General features: G+C 57.7%; 2 protein-coding genes across 3 annotated transcripts; both read left to right on the top strand.

Moving 5' to 3' along the window:
- Positions 1-1,882: 1,882 nt before the first annotated feature.
- CHKB (choline kinase beta) lies at positions 1,883-5,376 on the top strand. Of its 2 annotated transcripts, none has more exons than XR_004076330.2 (11): positions 1,883-2,294; positions 2,514-2,622; positions 2,900-3,013; positions 3,216-3,349; positions 3,655-3,750; positions 3,915-3,973; positions 4,056-4,137; positions 4,265-4,426; positions 4,517-4,620; positions 4,863-4,944; positions 5,092-5,148. XR_004076330.2 is itself a non-coding variant. In XM_006735371.3 (11 exons), the coding sequence occupies exons 1-11, from the start codon at positions 2,071-2,073 to the stop codon at positions 5,164-5,166; spliced, it is 1,188 nt and encodes a 395-aa protein (XP_006735434.1). In that variant the 5' UTR covers positions 1,899-2,070; the 3' UTR covers positions 5,167-5,376. The 2 variants fall into 2 exon arrangements, 1 of the variants encoding a protein (XP_006735434.1); XM_006735371.3 differs by having other exon boundaries at positions 1,899-2,294; positions 4,265-4,373; positions 5,092-5,376.
- Positions 5,377-5,517: 141 nt separating this feature from the next.
- On the top strand, positions 5,518-13,830 carry CPT1B (carnitine palmitoyltransferase 1B). The gene is made up of 19 exons (XM_006735372.3): positions 5,518-6,034; positions 6,484-6,643; positions 7,043-7,182; positions 7,477-7,654; positions 7,878-7,979; positions 8,165-8,302; positions 8,397-8,474; positions 9,133-9,240; positions 9,315-9,399; positions 9,897-10,092; positions 10,414-10,599; positions 10,687-10,792; positions 10,877-10,993; positions 11,336-11,500; positions 11,579-11,713; positions 11,793-11,945; positions 12,515-12,628; positions 13,070-13,162; positions 13,302-13,830. Exons 2-19 carry the CDS (start codon positions 6,503-6,505, stop codon positions 13,383-13,385), a joined length of 2,319 nt encoding a protein of 772 aa, XP_006735435.1. The 5' UTR covers positions 5,518-6,034; positions 6,484-6,502; the 3' UTR covers positions 13,386-13,830.
- Positions 13,831-16,992: the final 3,162 nt, after the last annotated feature.

Genomic DNA, 16,992 nt, shown 5'->3' with positions numbered 1-16,992 from the left:
GTTAAAACCACCTTGAAGTGAGATAATGGATATGTTTGGCTGTTCTTCCCATAAAAATGTGAACTGCTTTTGGGAATTTACTCTCTGCTACTGGAAATTGAAAAGAATGTTCACCAAATGGATAATTGCATTATCAGGTGCCAGAGGTGAATTGATTGGTTCCAGTAAAAATATCTCAACTAATACAGCTACTGTGACTGGGGACACTACTTGGCTAAGTTGGTGGTGGCTCACCACCCTTTACTTGGATCCATCTGGATTTTGCACGGGCCATTCAGGTGAACTGAAGATGTAATGGGGACCACCACTTTATGTCTTTGAGAGTGACACAACCTCTGCAATTCCACCAGGAATGCAGCATTGCTTCCGACTTACTATCCTAGAGGGGTAGGTGGTGTGGGGGTAGTTTCAGGGGTGCCCACTGTGCTCTTCCTACTATGATGCATATTCCACAGGTCAGGCGTCAGGATCTGCTCACTGCTAGGTATAATCATCATAAGTATGCACTGGGACCAAAAAGGTAACCCCAGGACTCGGGCCAGGATTCCATTTATCAGCTGACTCCACAGTCCCGACTCTAACCAGGGGCTCATAATATCTCAGGTACCTTGGCACAAATGTCTCAGATCCTGTTTCTAAGAGCCCATGAAAGGTCTGGATAGTCTCTTTCCAAAGTCAGTTGTTAAGCAGCTCTAGGTCTGTCAGGGGAAGGACGGGAGGACTATTTTTTTCCATATACTTATGGTGGTACTGGAGGATCCTTCCTTGAAGGACCAAGCCCCCCTTTCAAACAGTGGGCTCCGGGTCTCAGAACTGGCTCAGATTTAAACAGAGTGAGGGATCATGATCTTCCACTGCAGCAACTGACATTTGCCTTCTGATCACAAATTCTTCATTTCTTTCTGGTTATTCAAATCAAACAACACTCCAGTCAGCTGCCCATCTGTTTCACCCCAAGAACACGGTGGTCCAGCAAGCACTGCCCCAGATCCCTGGGGGTCAAGTCTTTCTTGTTGCCACTCCCGTCTCTTCTGGTTGCAGGAGGTATGTACTTAAGGTGGGACTCCATCAAGGTGGGGTGAGTCTGATCCGTCTTCAAACTGCCCAGGTGGGCCAAGGAGACGTCTGCTCCAAGGTGAGCCTTCTCCTGGGTTTGATTTTCTACCTGGTCTAGATCTGGAGGCAGAAGGGTAGTGGAGTGGGGCGTGGAGACATTAATTGCAAACAGGGCAACAAGGGCTTCGTCTCAGAGGTGCGCTTCAACTAACACGAGAGACTCAGCGGTGATCAGGGATTTAAGGCACTTGGGAGTCATCGGAATTGTCCCAGGGGCCCCAAACTCTCATTCACTCATCAGCAAATGTTTACTTATTTAGTACATTCTCTACTCCCTGGTGGTGAGTCACACACTCTCCTCCTCCAGGTGTGACCCACACTCACTCAGTGGCTCTCTTCCTTGCTCGACTGCCCCCGGGACTGGCCGGGGGGGGGGGGGGGGGCGTGCAGATCTGTCCACTGAGGGGCCGCCGCCGGGGCCGCCGCCTGCGCTGCGCCGTGCGCTCCCCGAGCCCCGCGAAGGTCCATCTCTCCTCCCCCGCACCTTCCCGGGAACACCCGCCCTCGAACACCCGCCCGCCCCTCTCCCGCCCGCAGGACAGTTTTCCGACCGCCGGCGGACGCACCACCCCACCCGCGTGACCCGCCTTCGAGACACGCCCCAGGGCAGCGCGCCCACCGGCTCTCGACGCTTCTGGTTGGCCCACGTGTTCCCCTCACAGCTGCCTGTCTTTGGAGCGGCCCCGCCCAGAGAGAGAGGTCATTGGTGTTCGCCCCGAGTAGGGGCGGGACACGGCGGAGACGCGCAGAATTTGGCCTTCGGAAAGGGCACCCGACCAGGGTCACGGAGAGAGCCGAGCGGCTTCGCAAAAGACCGAAAAGAGCCGGAGAGACCCGAGTATGACCGGAGAGGAGCAGGCTGGCCGGAAGCGACCCGAGCTCAGCCGGAAGGAGCCGAGTCCGCCCGAAGGGGCCTGAGCGCGCCTGGACGTTGGGCTTGGCCCAGCCGGCGCCATGGCTGCCGAGGGGACAGCTGTGGCCGGAGGCGGGGCTGTCGGCGACCGGCTGGCCAAGGACAGCTTGCAGCAGTCTCAGTGCCCGGACGCGGCCCCGAACAGGCGGCGCGGCTCGTCGCTGTCGCGTGACGCCGAGCGCCGAGCCTACCAGTGCTGCCGGGAGTACTTGGGCGGGGCCTGGCGCCGAGTGCGGCCCGAGGAGCTGAGGGTTGACCCTGTGAGGTGGGAGGTCAGGGGTCCGCTCTCCTGAGCCAGCGCCGGCGTCAGGGTTCGAGCTCGGGCCCTGGGGACCCCGCGTCGCTGCGGCCCGGCGCGTGCGGGGCTGGGGGAGGGGGGCAGGGGCGGGGCCGGCCTGGCCCGGAGCGGACACTGGGGGCGACCGGGGGGACGGGACAGGTGCAGCCGGCCGCGGGCTGAGCGCGCCCTGGTGTGGGTCTGCAGCGGAGGCCTCAGTAACCTGCTCTTCCGCTGCTCGCTGCCGGACCACCTGCCCAGCGTTGGCAAGGAGCCCCGGGAGGTGCTGCTGCGGCTGTACGGGGCCATCCTGCAGGTGAGGAGGGAGCGAGGGCCGCAGTGGCCGCTGGCTCCAGCACCTGTCAGCGAGCGTGGCAGGGGGGATTCTCCCCACTGCGCAGCTGAGGACACGGAGGCCCCCGGGGCCAAGTAGCTTGTCAGTCCTCCTCCTGGAGCCTGGCTCTGGTGTCTCCAGGCAATGGAGCAAGAAGGGCCGGGGGGGGGGGGGGTTGCTGGGAGGAGAAAGCGGACCCTTCCGTATTTTCCTCTGGCCCCTCGTGACTCTGCCCCCTTGGTTGTCCATCTTCCTTCAGGGCGTGGATTCCTTGGTCCTGGAAAGTGTGATGTTCGCCATCCTGGCAGAGCGGTCGCTGGGGCCCCAGCTCTATGGAGTCTTTCCAGAGGGCCGGCTGGAACAGTACATCCCAGTACGAGCCCAGCCCGGCCCTGACCTTCCCGAAGCACCTCCTGCCCCCAACCCTGTCCCCCTTTCCAGTGTCTGCCCTCATGTCCCTTCCCCCAGGTAGGGCATTTTCCCCAAGACCCTGACTTCCTCCCCCACCCCCATTCCCCACCCCTTCCCCCTCCTGCCCCAGCCCCCTCACCACCCTGATAGGTTCCTGGGTGCAGAGCCGGCCGCTGAAAACCTGTGAGCTTCGAGAGCCGGTGCTGTCAGCAGAAATCGCCACGAAGATGGCCCGGTTCCATGGCATGGAGATGCCGTTCACTAAGGAGCCCCACTGGCTGTTTGGGACCATGGAACGGTGAGTCAGGAGCCTTCAAAGGGCTCCTGCACACCTGTTCTGAACCCTAATGCTGGCAGTTACTATACTGGGCTGCAGCTGAGTGTGTCCATGACTGTCCAGTCCTCCAGCTGAGTGGATCAGGTGTCCCAGTGTCTAGCATGGGACTCTCACACAGAACAGGCTTCCAAATAAGGCAGACGAGTCAGAAAAATCTGCCAGATAAGTCCTACAGTGACAGGAAAACGGGTAGGACAGCCTGGCCTGGGGAAATAGGAGGTAGGAAGGGATAACAGAGGGAGCATATTTTATTCTTTGGGCTTCAGGTACCTAAAGCAGATCCAGGACCTGCCCCCCACAGGCCTCCCCCAGATGAACCTGCTGGAGACGTACAGCCTGAAGGATGAGATGGGCAACCTCAGGTGAGGGCAGGCACGGCGGGAGAACAGAACACAGGAGCCAGTGCCAGGCACCTACTGGGGTACCTCCCCAGGATTTACTGAGGGCTGGGGTCAGGGCCTGGCCCACAGGTGACTGACCCTCTAGTCACTCCTGCTCAGGACCCATGCCCCCTGTTCCCCTGCAGGAAATTGCTAGACTCTACCCCATCACCAGTGGTCTTCTGTCACAATGACATCCAGGAAGGTAGGAGAAAGCATCGGCATCTCCTAAGGTAAGGGGGGCCAGAGGGCCCTGGAGTGACCACAACTCCACCCCATCCTCCCAGGGAACATCTTGTTGCTCTCAGAGCCAGAAAACACCGACAGACTCATGCTGGTCGACTTCGAATACAGTAGTTACAACTACAGGTGAGGGTAAGAGGATGGCCTCCATGGGTCTGTTCCCACAGCAGCCTGGAAAACAGACTAGGCCTTCCTCTCTGCATCCCAGCTGCCCAGGGTATTTGGGGACTGAGTGTCCACCTTATTCCCCCAGGGGCTTTGACATTGGGAACCATTTTTGTGAGTGGGTTTATGATTATACTCACGAGGAGTGGCCTTTCTACAAAGCGCAGCCTGCAGACTACCCCACCCGGGGGCAGCAGGTATGTGGACCGGAGGCTGGGGAGCAGGACCTGGCCTGTGAGGGAGAAGGAAGGTGAGGTCTGGAAAGAATGGTGAGAAAGGGTGTTTACTGGGAAATGCTCCACCGTCTCCCCATTTCCTGACTCTCATCTGTCAATCTCAGCTCCATTTTATTCGACATTACCTGGCAGAGGTCAAGAAAGGTGAAACCGTCTCCCAAGAGGAGCAGAGGAAACTAGAAGAAGATTTGCTGGTAGAGGCTAATCGGTGAGGAAAGATGGGTGGGGCAGCAGCAGAGCAGGATGCAGAGGAAAGGGGGCTGAGGAAGAGGCAGTCAGGCCAACTTCTGGGACTGCAGCTGGGGGCAGAGAGTGGGAAGAGTCAGGACAGGGTTGGAGTTAAGGCAGTGGGGGAGAAGTTTGAGCTTTGGGGCTTGACCAGCCTCAGGGATGGGATCCAGGTAACCCAAAGTGTGCTCTGAACCCCTCTGTTTTTCCTGCTCTCCATAGATACGCTCTGGCATCCCATTTCTTTTGGGGTCTCTGGTCTATCCTCCAGGCGTCTATGTCCACCATAGAATTTGGTTACTTGGTAAGTAACCCAGATGGGTGAGTTAGGTGGGAGGAGGGGAGCAGCAGCGTTCTCCAGGAAATCTGTGGGCAGACTTGGGGCTGGGGGAGAGGGGGGTGCTAGTCCCAAGCCTTCTCACAGGTTTGTGGGGTGGGTTTCCTTCCGTAGGAGTATGCCCAGTCACGGTTCCAGTTTTACTTCCAGCAGAAAGGACAGCTGAGCAGCTTCCACCTCTCATCTTGACTCTCCAGCCCCCAACTCCTCAGATTGCTCCTGGAGCCTCCAGGGCAGGACCTTGGAGGGAGGGGCAAAGAGCAGGAGGCTCTGGGGACTGGGCTGAGCTCTGGAGTGAACCTGGGGTTGAGAATGCTGACCTCTCCCCACAGCAGGGAGATGGTGGGAGAGAGCCCCTGGGCTGTGTACCTGAAGACAATAAACAAGCTTCCTCCTTCACACCCTGTCTTAGCTCTGCGGCAGAAAGTACCAACAAAAAAAAGAAAGTACCAACCAGGGAATGCACACAGATTGACAAAGTGACCACTGCTCTGAGCCTCATTGTCCCCTTCTGAAAAGCATGGCTATTTGGTGCTCTGGGCATGAGGGAGTGGTTAAGGGTCCACTCTGCAAGTTGGGAGTCCCCTGCCCTCACCCTCCCTGGCCCCAGCTTAGAAGTGATACACACTAGAAGGATTTGGGTGCGGGGCTGGGGAGTAATGGGGGTACAAAGAGGGCACTGGGGTGAGGCTGCCCAACCCTGAGCACTGGAGATCAGGGGACAGGCAGCACAGCTGACTCTCTGATGACCTTTTCCCTACATTCAGCTATTTTTAGCTCTAATGCTACCATCCTCACGTGAGACCCTTTGGGCCCCCCCAGGTTCCCAGACCTCAGCAATCTCAGCTTGCAGAAACCCGGCCCGCCCCCACTCCTGATTCCCACCACAGAGAGGACGGGATTCTGGTTGCCGCCCCACATCTGTTTTCTCAACCCAAATTTGGGAGTGGGTGTCAGGTTCCCGGTGAGGGCGGGGCGGGGATGGCCAGGCCTGAAGGACATGGGGACACGGGCCAGAGCGACTGGCCCCATACGCGGACAGGAGCGAACCCAAGCCGTGAGTGGAGTGGGGGACAGCATAGGGCACCCCCGTCGGGCTCAGAGGCCTAGACCAGAGCAGGGCGCGAGGGCGGCGCGGGGTCCCTCGCAGTCAGGGCTGTCCGCCTCGCTCCGGACCAACTCTGCTTCCCGAGACGCGTCTCCCCCCACCCGGAGGCAGCCCTTCACTGTCCTCGGGGCTCCCGAAGATTTCCCGGCTCGACCCCCTTCCCGACCGCTGCACCACTGTGGCGAAGCCCGCCCGGAACGCGGGCGCGAGGGTTCGGCGGCCGTTGGTCAGGCTGCTGGGCCGGGCCCGAAGCGGGAGGAGGGCGGGGGGCGGCCGCTAGCGCGGCGCGGGTGCGGGCGGGTGCGCGGCCTGGCCGGGGCGCGGGGGCCTCGGCGCTGAGGGCGGCCGGGGATGGGGCCAGCCTGAGCCCGCCCGCGCACCCTCCTGCCCCCTCCCAGGTGACGGCCAACCTCCAGGATGGCGGAAGCGCACCAGGCTGTGGCCTTCCAGTTCACGGTGACCCCAGATGGGGTCGACTTCCGGCTCAGTCGGGAGGCCCTGAAACACATCTACCTGTCCGGGATCAACTCCTGGAAGAAACGCCTGATTCGCATCAAGGTGGGCGCAGGTGGTTCTGGCTTCCTCCTCCCAGCAGGTGCAGAATAGAGTCTGCCCGGAGGCAGAGGCCAGGTGTCAGCAGCTGCCCCATGGTCAAGACCTCCCAACCCCACCTTGGCTGGCAGTTCGGCTGGGTGACCGGCCCTAGCAGGGCAGAAACCAGAGGGGTGATCAAGATGCGGAGGAGAGAAGGGCGTGCAAGGAGTAGCAGTGGGACCCAGTGAGCAAGTGGGGGCTGCAGGGACGGGAGTGGGGAGGAGGGGAAGACCAGACAGAAGGAGGAACAAGAGCACAGCAGGTGAGGGAGGGAGAAGGCCTCCCAGGCAAAGACCAGGACCTCACAGGTGCCTGCTCACGACCATCACTCCTGCTGTAAGTGTGCCTCTTTCTGCCCCACAGAATGGCATCCTTAGGGGTGTGTACCCTGGCAGCCCCACCAGCTGGCTGGTCGTCGTCATGGCAACAGTGGGTTCTTCCTACTGCAAGATGGACATCTCCATGGGGCTGGTCTGCTATATCCAGAAATGCCTCCCTGAGGGGTAAGAAGCAGGGCTACCAGAGAGGGCTGGGCAGGCTCCAAGGCCAGGGTTCCTGAGCTGGGCACATACAGGATAATAGCCATTGGAGGTCCTAGGGGCAGCCCTCCCTGGGGGCCACCATCATCTGAGTCCCACATTTTGTAAGTTGGTAGTAATGCATTCAGACATGAGTGTGCCCAGGAATGTTCATCCACGCCTCCCCCAAGCTGGTTCACAACCATCAAAACTGCAGTCAGAGTTTCCCTGAGGCAGACCCCAAGTGAATCCCCTGCAGCCCTGTCCCTTCTCTGACAGATGTGGCCCCTACTGGACCCCACAGACCCGGGCACTTCTCAGCATGGCCATCTTCTCCACGGGGGTCTGGATGATGGGCATCTTCTTCTTCCGCCAAACCCTGAAACTGCTTCTTTCCTACCATGGTTGGATGTTTGAGATGCATGGCCGGACCAGCCACTTCACCAAAGTCTGGGCTGTGAGCAGAAGCCAGTGAACGGGTTCAGGCATCTGGTTTGAGACTCCGGGGGCCTCATTTTGGGTTCTAAGCTAGAGGGGGGAGGCAGGCAGGGCACTGGTCCCTGGTGCATAGGGTTGTCTTGGTTCTGAGGGTCGGGGGCCCAGCTCCTCAACTGTTTGCGACTTGTTTCCATTATTTCCCCTGGTTCTCACCAGAAACATTCTCTGCTCTGTGTGCCCAGATCTGTGTCCGCCTCCTGTCCAGCCGGCGGCCCATGCTCTACAGCTTCCAGACATCCCTGCCCAAGCTTCCCGTGCCTAGCGTGCCGGCCACAATTCAGCGGGTAAGGGCCTGAATAAGATATCCCAGTTGGGCAGGTTAGGCTGGACTCAGGGGACTTCTCCAGAATAAGGGACTGTCCCTTGCAAAGAGCGGGGTTGAGAGCAATGGGGCTGGGTTGGCAGAGGGTCAGGACAGAGGTAGTCATTGCTGTTTGGCCCCCACACTGACAATGACTTGGCTGGACAGTACCTGGAATCTGTGCGGCCCTTGATGGATGATGAGGAATACTACCGAATGGAGACACTGGCCAAGGAATTCCAGGACAAGACTGCCCCCAGGCTGCAGAAGTACCTGGTCCTCAAGTCATGGTGGGCAACTAACTATGTGAGTCCCCTCCTGGGCTTACCCTTAGCCCCCTTGTGTCAGGGGCATCTGTCCCCTGCCCTCTGCCCCAGCCCTAACTCCTCCCTTCCCGCAGGTGAGTGACTGGTGGGAAGAGTACGTGTACCTGCGGAGCAGGGCGCCCCTCATGGTGAACAGCAACTACTACGTCATGGTGCGAGCGGGCCTGGGGGCTGGGAAGATGGGGGAGATCCTGGAAGAACGGTCAGGAAGCAGCTTCAGAGCAGCAGGGGTACTGAGGATCTGGAGAATCCAGTAGTCCCACGCCTAACACTGTCACTCTCAGAGTCCCCCGGGTTCACTGCCCTGCCCAGCCCAGGTCACTGTCAGCCCCTACCCCACATGATCAGCCCTTCTCCTGCTCCCAGCACATGCCTCTGCACAGTCACAGGTCTACCCAGCATGCTCCTCCTCTGCCACTGTCCAAAACACATTCCAAGTCATGTGCCAAAGTTCCCTCCACCACAAAGCTGTCCAGCCAACTACTTATGTACAGCTTGTCCATGTCAGAGGTTTTAAACTGTTTTTCAGTTGTGGGAACTCCTTTCTCAATGCAAAATAAACAAAACACAAACAAATAAAATAGGTTATGAGAAAACAACTCCAAAGATTCAAGCTGGGCAGGTGCATGACGTGATCAGTTATGCATTTCATCTCCAGCAGTGCACCCTGACCGTGTGTGCAGGAGGGACTGGGGAAAGGGGTCAGGACCCCTCAGGTCCTCAGGCAGGGAGACCCAGGTGACACCAGGACAGGGAGGCGTTGCGTGCATCTCTGTCACACCACGTGCAGGCTCTGCTCTCTCTCTGCAGGAATTTGTGCTCATCAAGAATACAAATATACAGGCAGCCCGCCTGGGAAACATCGTCCATGCTATGATCATGTATCGCCGTAAACTGGACCGTGAAGAGATCAAGCCTGTGAGTTGTGTGGGGTTGAGGGCACAACAAGGAGAGGAGGCCCGAGTCTGAGCCATGCTGTGCCTTCCTCCCAGGTGATGGCCCTGGGCATTGTACCCATGTGCTCCTACCAGATGGAGAGGATGTTCAACACTACTCGGATCCCAGGCAAGGAGTCAGGTACTGAGCCACAGCCAGGTGCCAGTGCTGGGGCCATCAGGACGGAGGCCCCTCCCTCCCAGCTCTGGGCCTGCCATGGCCAGGCACCCTCCTATCTCCTCGCCCGTCACCAAGCGTCCTGGGCATCTCAGGGTCACGTAATGGGCAAAAGTATTTGGTTTGTGACCAACACCAGACACCTCCTGTTCACAGGCACGATGCTGGTGCTGGGACTCTGTGGGGCCCGGAACGGAGCCCCTGCTCTCCGGGCCTTCCAGGGCAGGGGAAGGTAGTCTGAGTAAGGAGTAGCAGGAGGGGTGGAGCTTACCAGGAGCCCTTCATGGGCCTGTAGAGCAGGGGTTGCTGCTTGCAGAGGGCCTGGTTTCTGACGGCGGGCCAGTGTGTGTAATTTCTAGAGCTTCAGCTTCCTCTTCTGTGCAGTGCTTCATGGGGCTGTTGGGGTGGAGTGGGAGCAGGGAGGTGTGCCCTGCCTCAGCCCTCCCCGGCTTCTGTCCCAGACCTGCTGCAGCACCTCTCCGACAGCAGGCACGTGGCTGTCTACCACAAGGGCCGCTTCTTCAAGGTGTGGCTCTACGAGGGTTCCCAGCTGCTCAAGCCTTGCGACCTGGAGATGCAGTTCCAGAGGATCCTGGACGACCCCTCCCCACCTCAGCCTGGGGAGGAGAAGCTGGCTGCCCTCACTGCAGGGGGAAGGTACCAGAGCCCCACGAGGAGAGGAGCTCGGCCCTGCATGCCACCCTGGAACTTGGGGCCAGAGGCATGAGTGAGGGAAGAGCATGCTGGCATGGCATCCTCTGCCCAAGCCCCCTCGGTAGCGAGGGGGACTGTGGTCAATGGCAGACCGCGCATCTAGCCACGTCTGACTAGGTGGGGGCTGGGTGGGAGTGTGTAGAGGACCGGGACACCTGCCGGGACAGCCTGGGACCCCCAGCTCTGGGCCCTGCCGGGTCCTGGGAGGTGTCCTCCGCCACCACCCACATTGAGCCCACGCTCACCCTGCCCTTGTGCCCCCAGAGTGGAGTGGGCACAGGCACGCCAGGCCTTCTTCAGCTCTGGCAAGAACAAGGCTGCTCTGGATGCCATCGAGCGTGCTGCTTTCTTCGTGGCCCTGGACGAGGAGTCTCACCACTACGACCCCGAAGACGAGGCCAGCCTCAGCCTCTACGGCAAGGCCCTGCTGCACGGCAACTGCTACAACAGGTGTGGCGCCCCAGCCCCGCGGCAGGTCCCCCTCCTCCTCCACCCGCCTCGACGCCCTCCCTGCATCTCCTGCCTCCTTTCCTGCAGGTGGTTCGACAAGTCTTTCACTGTCATCGCCTTCAAGAATGGCCAGCTGGGCCTCAACACAGAACACGCGTGGGCAGACGCCCCTATCATAGGGCACCTCTGGGAGGTAATGGGCCCTGAGTGGGGTCCTGCAAGGCAGGCTGGGTGCGGGGCATGAGGGTGGCTTCTCAGCCTGACCTTCTCCCTGCAGTTTGTCCTGGGCACTGAAACCTTCCACCTGGGCTACACGGAGACCGGGCACTGCCTGGGCAAACCGAACCCCATGCTTGCAGCTCCCCAGCGGCTGCAGTGGGACATTCCTGAGCAGGTGTGCAGGCCAAGAGGGGACAGGGATGGGCATGCAAGACTGGCAAGTACCTGGGATGCTCTCAGGGGGAAGGGACAGGAGCTTCTCAGAGTCCAGACTGGCCACGGTGAGAACAGAGATCCTGGGACCATCGAGTGGTTAGTGAAAGACGTGAGGTGTGAGACTCGTCCATGGAGCACCCGTTCATGCCTCCCTCTTTCCACAAAGCCCAGCGTGGCCTCTGGGGGCTGAGGCCCCTCAGGTTGTCCTCTGTGTCTGAAGATGTTGAAGGCTCACTGAGACCCGCCCAGCCTCGCTGCTTGGAGAGCTCTGCCCCCAGCTGACCTTTCCATATCTTGGCAGTGCCGGACAGTCATTGAGAGCTCCTACCAGGTGGCCACGGCACTGGCAGACGACGTGGAGCTGTACTGCTTCCAGTTCTTGCCGTTTGGCAAAGGCCTCATCAAGAAGTGTCGGACGAGCCCGGACGCCTTCGTGCAGATTGCCCTGCAGCTGGCCCACTTCCGGGTAGGGGCCCTGCTAGGCTGCTGAGGGGCAGGGTGGCACCAGCCCCACCTGCCAGATTCACCCCTCTGTGCTCCTCAGGACAGGGGCAAGTTCTGCTTGACCTACGAAGCCTCCATGACCAGGATGTTCCGGGAGGGACGGACTGAGACCGTGCGTTCCTGTACCAGCGAGTCCACGGCCTTTGTTCAGGCCATGGTGGAGGGGTCCCACATGGTGAGCCCCCCACACCCTCCACCTCCTGCCCACCTTGAGGAGCAGGGCTACTCTTCACCGCTCCACTTCTGCTCCCCAGAAAGCAGACCTCCAAGATCTCTTCCGGAAGGCTTCAAAGAAACACCAGAACATGTACCGTCTGGCCATGACGGGGGCTGGGATAGACAGGCACCTCTTCTGCCTTTACCTGGTCTCCAAGTACCTGGGGGTCAGCTCCCCCTTCCTGGCTGAGGTCAGCATTGTTGGCGGGTGTGTCTTCTGTCCCCATGCCCTCTCCTGAGGGGGCATGGCCTGTCCTCTGTCTGGTCAGCTGTCCCACTCCACACCCCGTCCAGGCCTGTGGTCCTGCTTCTGAGTAGGAGTCTTCCCTCGCGGAGCTGGTGGTTCTCATGAGGGTGGACAGACAAACACGTGGCTGTCAGGTGGTGACGGCACTCTGAGAAAAGCGAAGAAGCTGCAGGATCAGGCTGGGCAGAGGGTCCAGGCAGAGGGAACCCCTAGCCTGGCGCTGAGGCCGGGGCGTGGGTGGACAAGGTGCAGCAGCAGGAGGGGAGGGAGCAGAGCCCAGGAAGGGACAGGCTGGTAGGAGAGGAGGCCTTGGGGACAGTTAGGTCACATGGGCCTCAAGGGTTTTGTGCAGATGCTGTCATCTGTGAGAACAGACCGGAGGCCGTGTGGCAGCAGTCTGGAAGATCGCGCACCTGCTCATGCTGGTGCTCAGGCACCACCTGTCAGCAGGTGAGGGCTGAGTGCATGGCATTTCATGCCTGGTATCTCACTGCTGTGATCTCCCTGTTGCAGGTGCTCTCAGAACCCTGGCGCCTCTCCACCAGCCAGATTGCTCAATTCCAGATCCGTATGTTTGAGCCAGACAAGTACCCCAATCACCTGGCTGCCGGTGGTGGCTTTGGCCCGGTAAGCCCCCTTGAAAGGGGATGGATGAGCAGGACTGGGCCGCAGGGGTCTCAGTGGGGAGTACAGAGCCCTGAAGTCAGACCAGGGGTGGGAGCACAGCCCTGAGCTTGCCCTGCATGGAAACAGAATGGGTAGCTATCGACCCAGATAGACAGGTGCCTCAAGGAGCTAAAGACACTCCCTAGAGAGGGGCAGTGAGCTTGAGCCTCCTGAGAGAACCACAATATCCTGGATCCCTGGTAGTGTCTGGATCTGCAGTGGGCAGAGCCCCTTGGTTTTCACACTGTTGCCTGGAAATGTTCCTGACCTCAGGGAAAATGCAGCATCTGGGGTGGGGCCCCTTCCTGGGAATCTTGTGGGAACAGCAAGCATGACATCAGCTTGGCTTTCAGATCTGCAAGGTTTGGTTTACTTCTTCTTTACCCCTCCTGCTGCCCTCAGGTGGCAGATGATGGCTATGGGGTTTCCTACATGATCGCGGGCGAGAACACCATCTTCTTCCACATCTCCAGCAAGTTCTCAAGCTCAGAGACAGTGAGTCTCTCCTGCTCCTGCTCAGGCCTGAGGAGGGGGTGCCACCTGGGGCCCTGTCTGGCTGGGGAAGAGTCCTTGGTTGTGGGGAGGGGGACAGGGGCTCACCTGAAGCGTTGGTCTGAGCTCTCGGCTCCCACAGAATGCCCAGCGCTTTGGGAACCACATCCGCCAAGCTCTGCTGGACATCGCTGATCTTTTCCAAGTCCCCAAGGCTGACAGCTGAGGGCTGGAGAAATGCCAGCTGCCCTCTCATGTCCACATTGTGGAGGAAGGGACCTGTGGTCGGCTCGCAGGCACGGGGGTGACACGCGCAGGTGTCCAGGCTCCAAGGACAGCTCTGGCAGCAGGCACTCCACAGGCAGATGCTGCTCCCTGAGGGCCCAGGTGGTGGAAGGGGGGTTGGAGCAGGGAGGGAATTTTGATTTTTTTTTCCTGCTAGATACTAATAAAAATAAGCCTCTGTAATTCTCTCTTAGCTCTTAGGTACCTTTGTTTTGTTTGGGAACTAGGAGGCCCTCCCCTGCCCAAGCTCAGACCAGAGAGGTAGCAGGGGGAGGAGATGGGGCTGGGAGACTGAGAGGCTTGTGACCTACTTTGAAATGCATGTCTCTCCTGAGGTCACCACTGTCCACACCCACTTGGAATAAATTCTTGCTTCAGAACCTTCACCTGTTCCCTGGGGCCACTTCTGTTTGTCTGCCAGAGAGTGGGGCCCAGCTGCTGTCTCCATGAACGGTCATGCCCTCTGCACTCCTCTGGGCTGGAGCACCGCCCTGTGGAGGCCCACGGCCTCCTCCTGGCCGTAGGGAAGGGCTGCAATCCCGGGCCCGCAGTCAGCGTGCCAGGTGGTCATGTCTGTGATAGGGCACACAGTATAATCTGGAGCTACACATGCTCCTTCCCTCAGGTTGACTTTTTACATTAAAATAACATTAAAAGTAAACAAAAAATGTTTATGGAAAGTATAAGGAGGCACTTAATTACTATTGCTAATTAGCATGCTAGAAGGAATCTAGATCTCGGCACTCTGCTTGTTGCTAAGAACCCAGGAATGAATTCGATACAGTCCTGGGCCTTCTCTCTGAACCAGTTGATTGAGCACCCACCATCTACTTGGCTCTGTGCTGGGGATTCAGTGGTGAACAAGGCACCTGCCATGTGGAATTCATGATTGGGCGGAACAGGCATGGATCAGGGGATGGAGTGGCTGGCACAGAAACCAGGAGGCTTTTCGAATAATTCACTTCGTACTTATTGAGGGCTACAGTGTGCTAGGCACTGGGATACAGCAGTGAATAAAACTGGCCCAAACAGTCCCTTCCTCTGGGGCTTAGAGTCTAAGAGAGACAGGCATTAAGCAAGAAGAATGAGTAAATTATGCAGTAAGGCAGATGGTAATAAGTGCTAAGGGGAAAAGCAAGGGGAGGGAGCAATGGAGGGGTGGGTGGCAATTTCAGACAGGGTTGGGAAGGCAGGCCCTCCTGAGCAGGGCCATCTGACTCAGACCCAAAGGAAGTGAGGGTGCAAGGGCAGCGCATCCCTGGCAGAGTGGACAGCCAGGGCCAGAGCTTCCAGGTGAGAGGTGCCGGCTGCAGTGCAGGAACAGTACCAGAAGTGCTGTGGCTGGCATGGAGGTAGTGGGGGGACAGCAGGAGGGGACAGGTGGATTGGGGCATCAAGGGCCTCATGTGCCAGGCTCTGGCTTCTCTGAATGATGGGAGAAACCATTGAGGTGTGAGCAGAGGGTGATCTAATCTGTCCTAAATTTTAATGGGATCATTCTGGCCAACCAGAATGACATTAGAACAAAGTAGGGGGCAGTGAAGACAGAAACAAGAAGACCTGTGCATACGACTCGTGGTGGGGGGTGGGGTTTGGGAGAAATGGCGGGACTTAAACTACCAAAGGGAGACTCAGGACACCAAGAATGTCAAAGGTAGGTCTAAAAAACCTGATAGGGAGGCATCGAAGATAATTCACATTTTTTACTTTGGGTGCTTGGATGATGAGATTTTTAAATGTTGAGTTTGATGTGCCTATAGGAAGTATTCGTGAAAATGTCTCAAACTCCTCAAAAGATAAATTGAAAACTAAGGAGATGTAGGCTCCTGATAGCAGCTTTGAAGAGAGCTCATGAGATATTCCCAGGGCAGAGGCTCCTAACCACCTTTGAGTCTCAGTGAGAAGCTTATAAATCTAAGCTCACAAAATGTTATGCTCCATATCAGAGCTTTCTTGGGCTTCCAAAAATCTCTTCACAGACCTCTGCCACTCTGGCTACTTGTGTAACCTACCCTGGGAGAGCAGTGAGCAGAGTCTCCCAAAAAGCTGGCTTTTCGTTAATGTTGAAATCCAAAGGTTTTTTTTTTTGTTGTTGTTGTTGTTTTTAATCAGATTTGTTCTTGGTTAAAATAAGTAAGAGGAGAAATCATAATGCTAACCCAAGGTAAAAAACCTCTGGTGACAACCCATCAAACCTGAATAAGCTGGGGCGCCTGGGTGGCTCAGTCGTTAAGCATCTGCCTTCGGCTCAGGTCATGATCACAGGGTCCTTGGATCGATCGAGCCCCGCATCGGGCTCCCTGCTCCGCGGGAAGCCTGCTTCTCCCTCTCCCACTCCCCCTGCTTGTGTTCCCTCTCTCACTGTGTCTCTCTCTGTCAAATAAAATCTTTAAAAAAAACACACACAAAACTTGAATAAGCTACTTGTACTCCTGGGGTTTGCAGATCTGCACTAGTTAAGGCTGGCAGCCAGAACACACAAATCCTGACATCTTCATGGCTTAACCCAATAGAAGTTTAATTCTTGTTCAGCTAGCTGAGAGGGAGACTCTGCTCATACCATTATTCAAAGGCAGGCTGACAGAACAGAAGCCCTGCCTTCCTCAAGTTGGTCCCAGTTGCCTTGGACATCAACATCCAGGAGGTACATGGGGAAGAGAGCGAGAGGATCTGGCCGGGTAGTGATACGGAGCACTTCTCACCACATCCACTAGCCAGGGCTCACATTGCAAGGGAGGCTGGAAAACGCAGTCTGGCTATGTGACAAGGATATAAAGGAAACATTTGGTGAACAGTTAGCTGGTTTCATGGGAAGGCCAGACTGACATCCTTGGGCTTCCTGAGAGCCTGTCCTTCTTGGCCTGGGCTCTGCTAGGCGCTTCAGACAGCCCACCTCATCTGCTAGGCAGGGTATCCAAGGCCCTCACATCCCAGCCCAAAAGACCTTCTGAGTCTCCTCCGCCCCTCCTGAGCCCAAACCACACTCTCCATTCCCTAAAGGAAGCAGGCTTTTCCACACCCTTGCCTTTGCCTTCGATGAAACTTTTGCCTGGACTCCTATGTTGTTTGTCATCCTGGTAAACTAGTCTTTCCTGAAGCTGCCTTCATTAACCATCAGAGCTACTCCTGGTTCATGGTTTTCTGAGGTGCTATAACAGGAATCAGCTCTGGGCAGTCCAAGCAAAGGTGGAATGAGTACAAGTATGCAGGGTGGCTCACAGGTGGGGACGGACAGCCAGGGAACCAGGTCCAGAAGGGGCATGGCCTCAATACATGGGCAGATACTCTGTGCCCAGAACCATCTGGCTCAACTCTAGCTGTGTTTCCTGCTCTGCAATCAGTCTGCTAACACTCAGACTCCCCGAGAGAAAATCCAGTTTATCTGGAATCCAAACTGAGGTTACCAACCTTCCCAACTGGCTTCTGTCCCACTGCTCCCCATCTCGGCCGGTGGTATCACCCTCCGGCCGCCAACCCACTCCTTTCTCCCTCACCTCCCACGTAGCCAAGCCGGGCAAACCTACCTCTGAATGGCTTTGACTTTGTGT

This window comes from Leptonychotes weddellii, chromosome 5 (assembly GCF_054177405.1).
Source record: "Leptonychotes weddellii isolate Sample4059 chromosome 5, ASM5417740v2, whole genome shotgun sequence".
Lineage (NCBI taxonomy): Eukaryota > Metazoa > Chordata > Mammalia > Carnivora > Phocidae > Leptonychotes > Leptonychotes weddellii.
The sequence above is the reverse complement of the archived record's forward strand: the minus strand, read 5'-3'. Positions and strand labels throughout refer to the sequence as shown.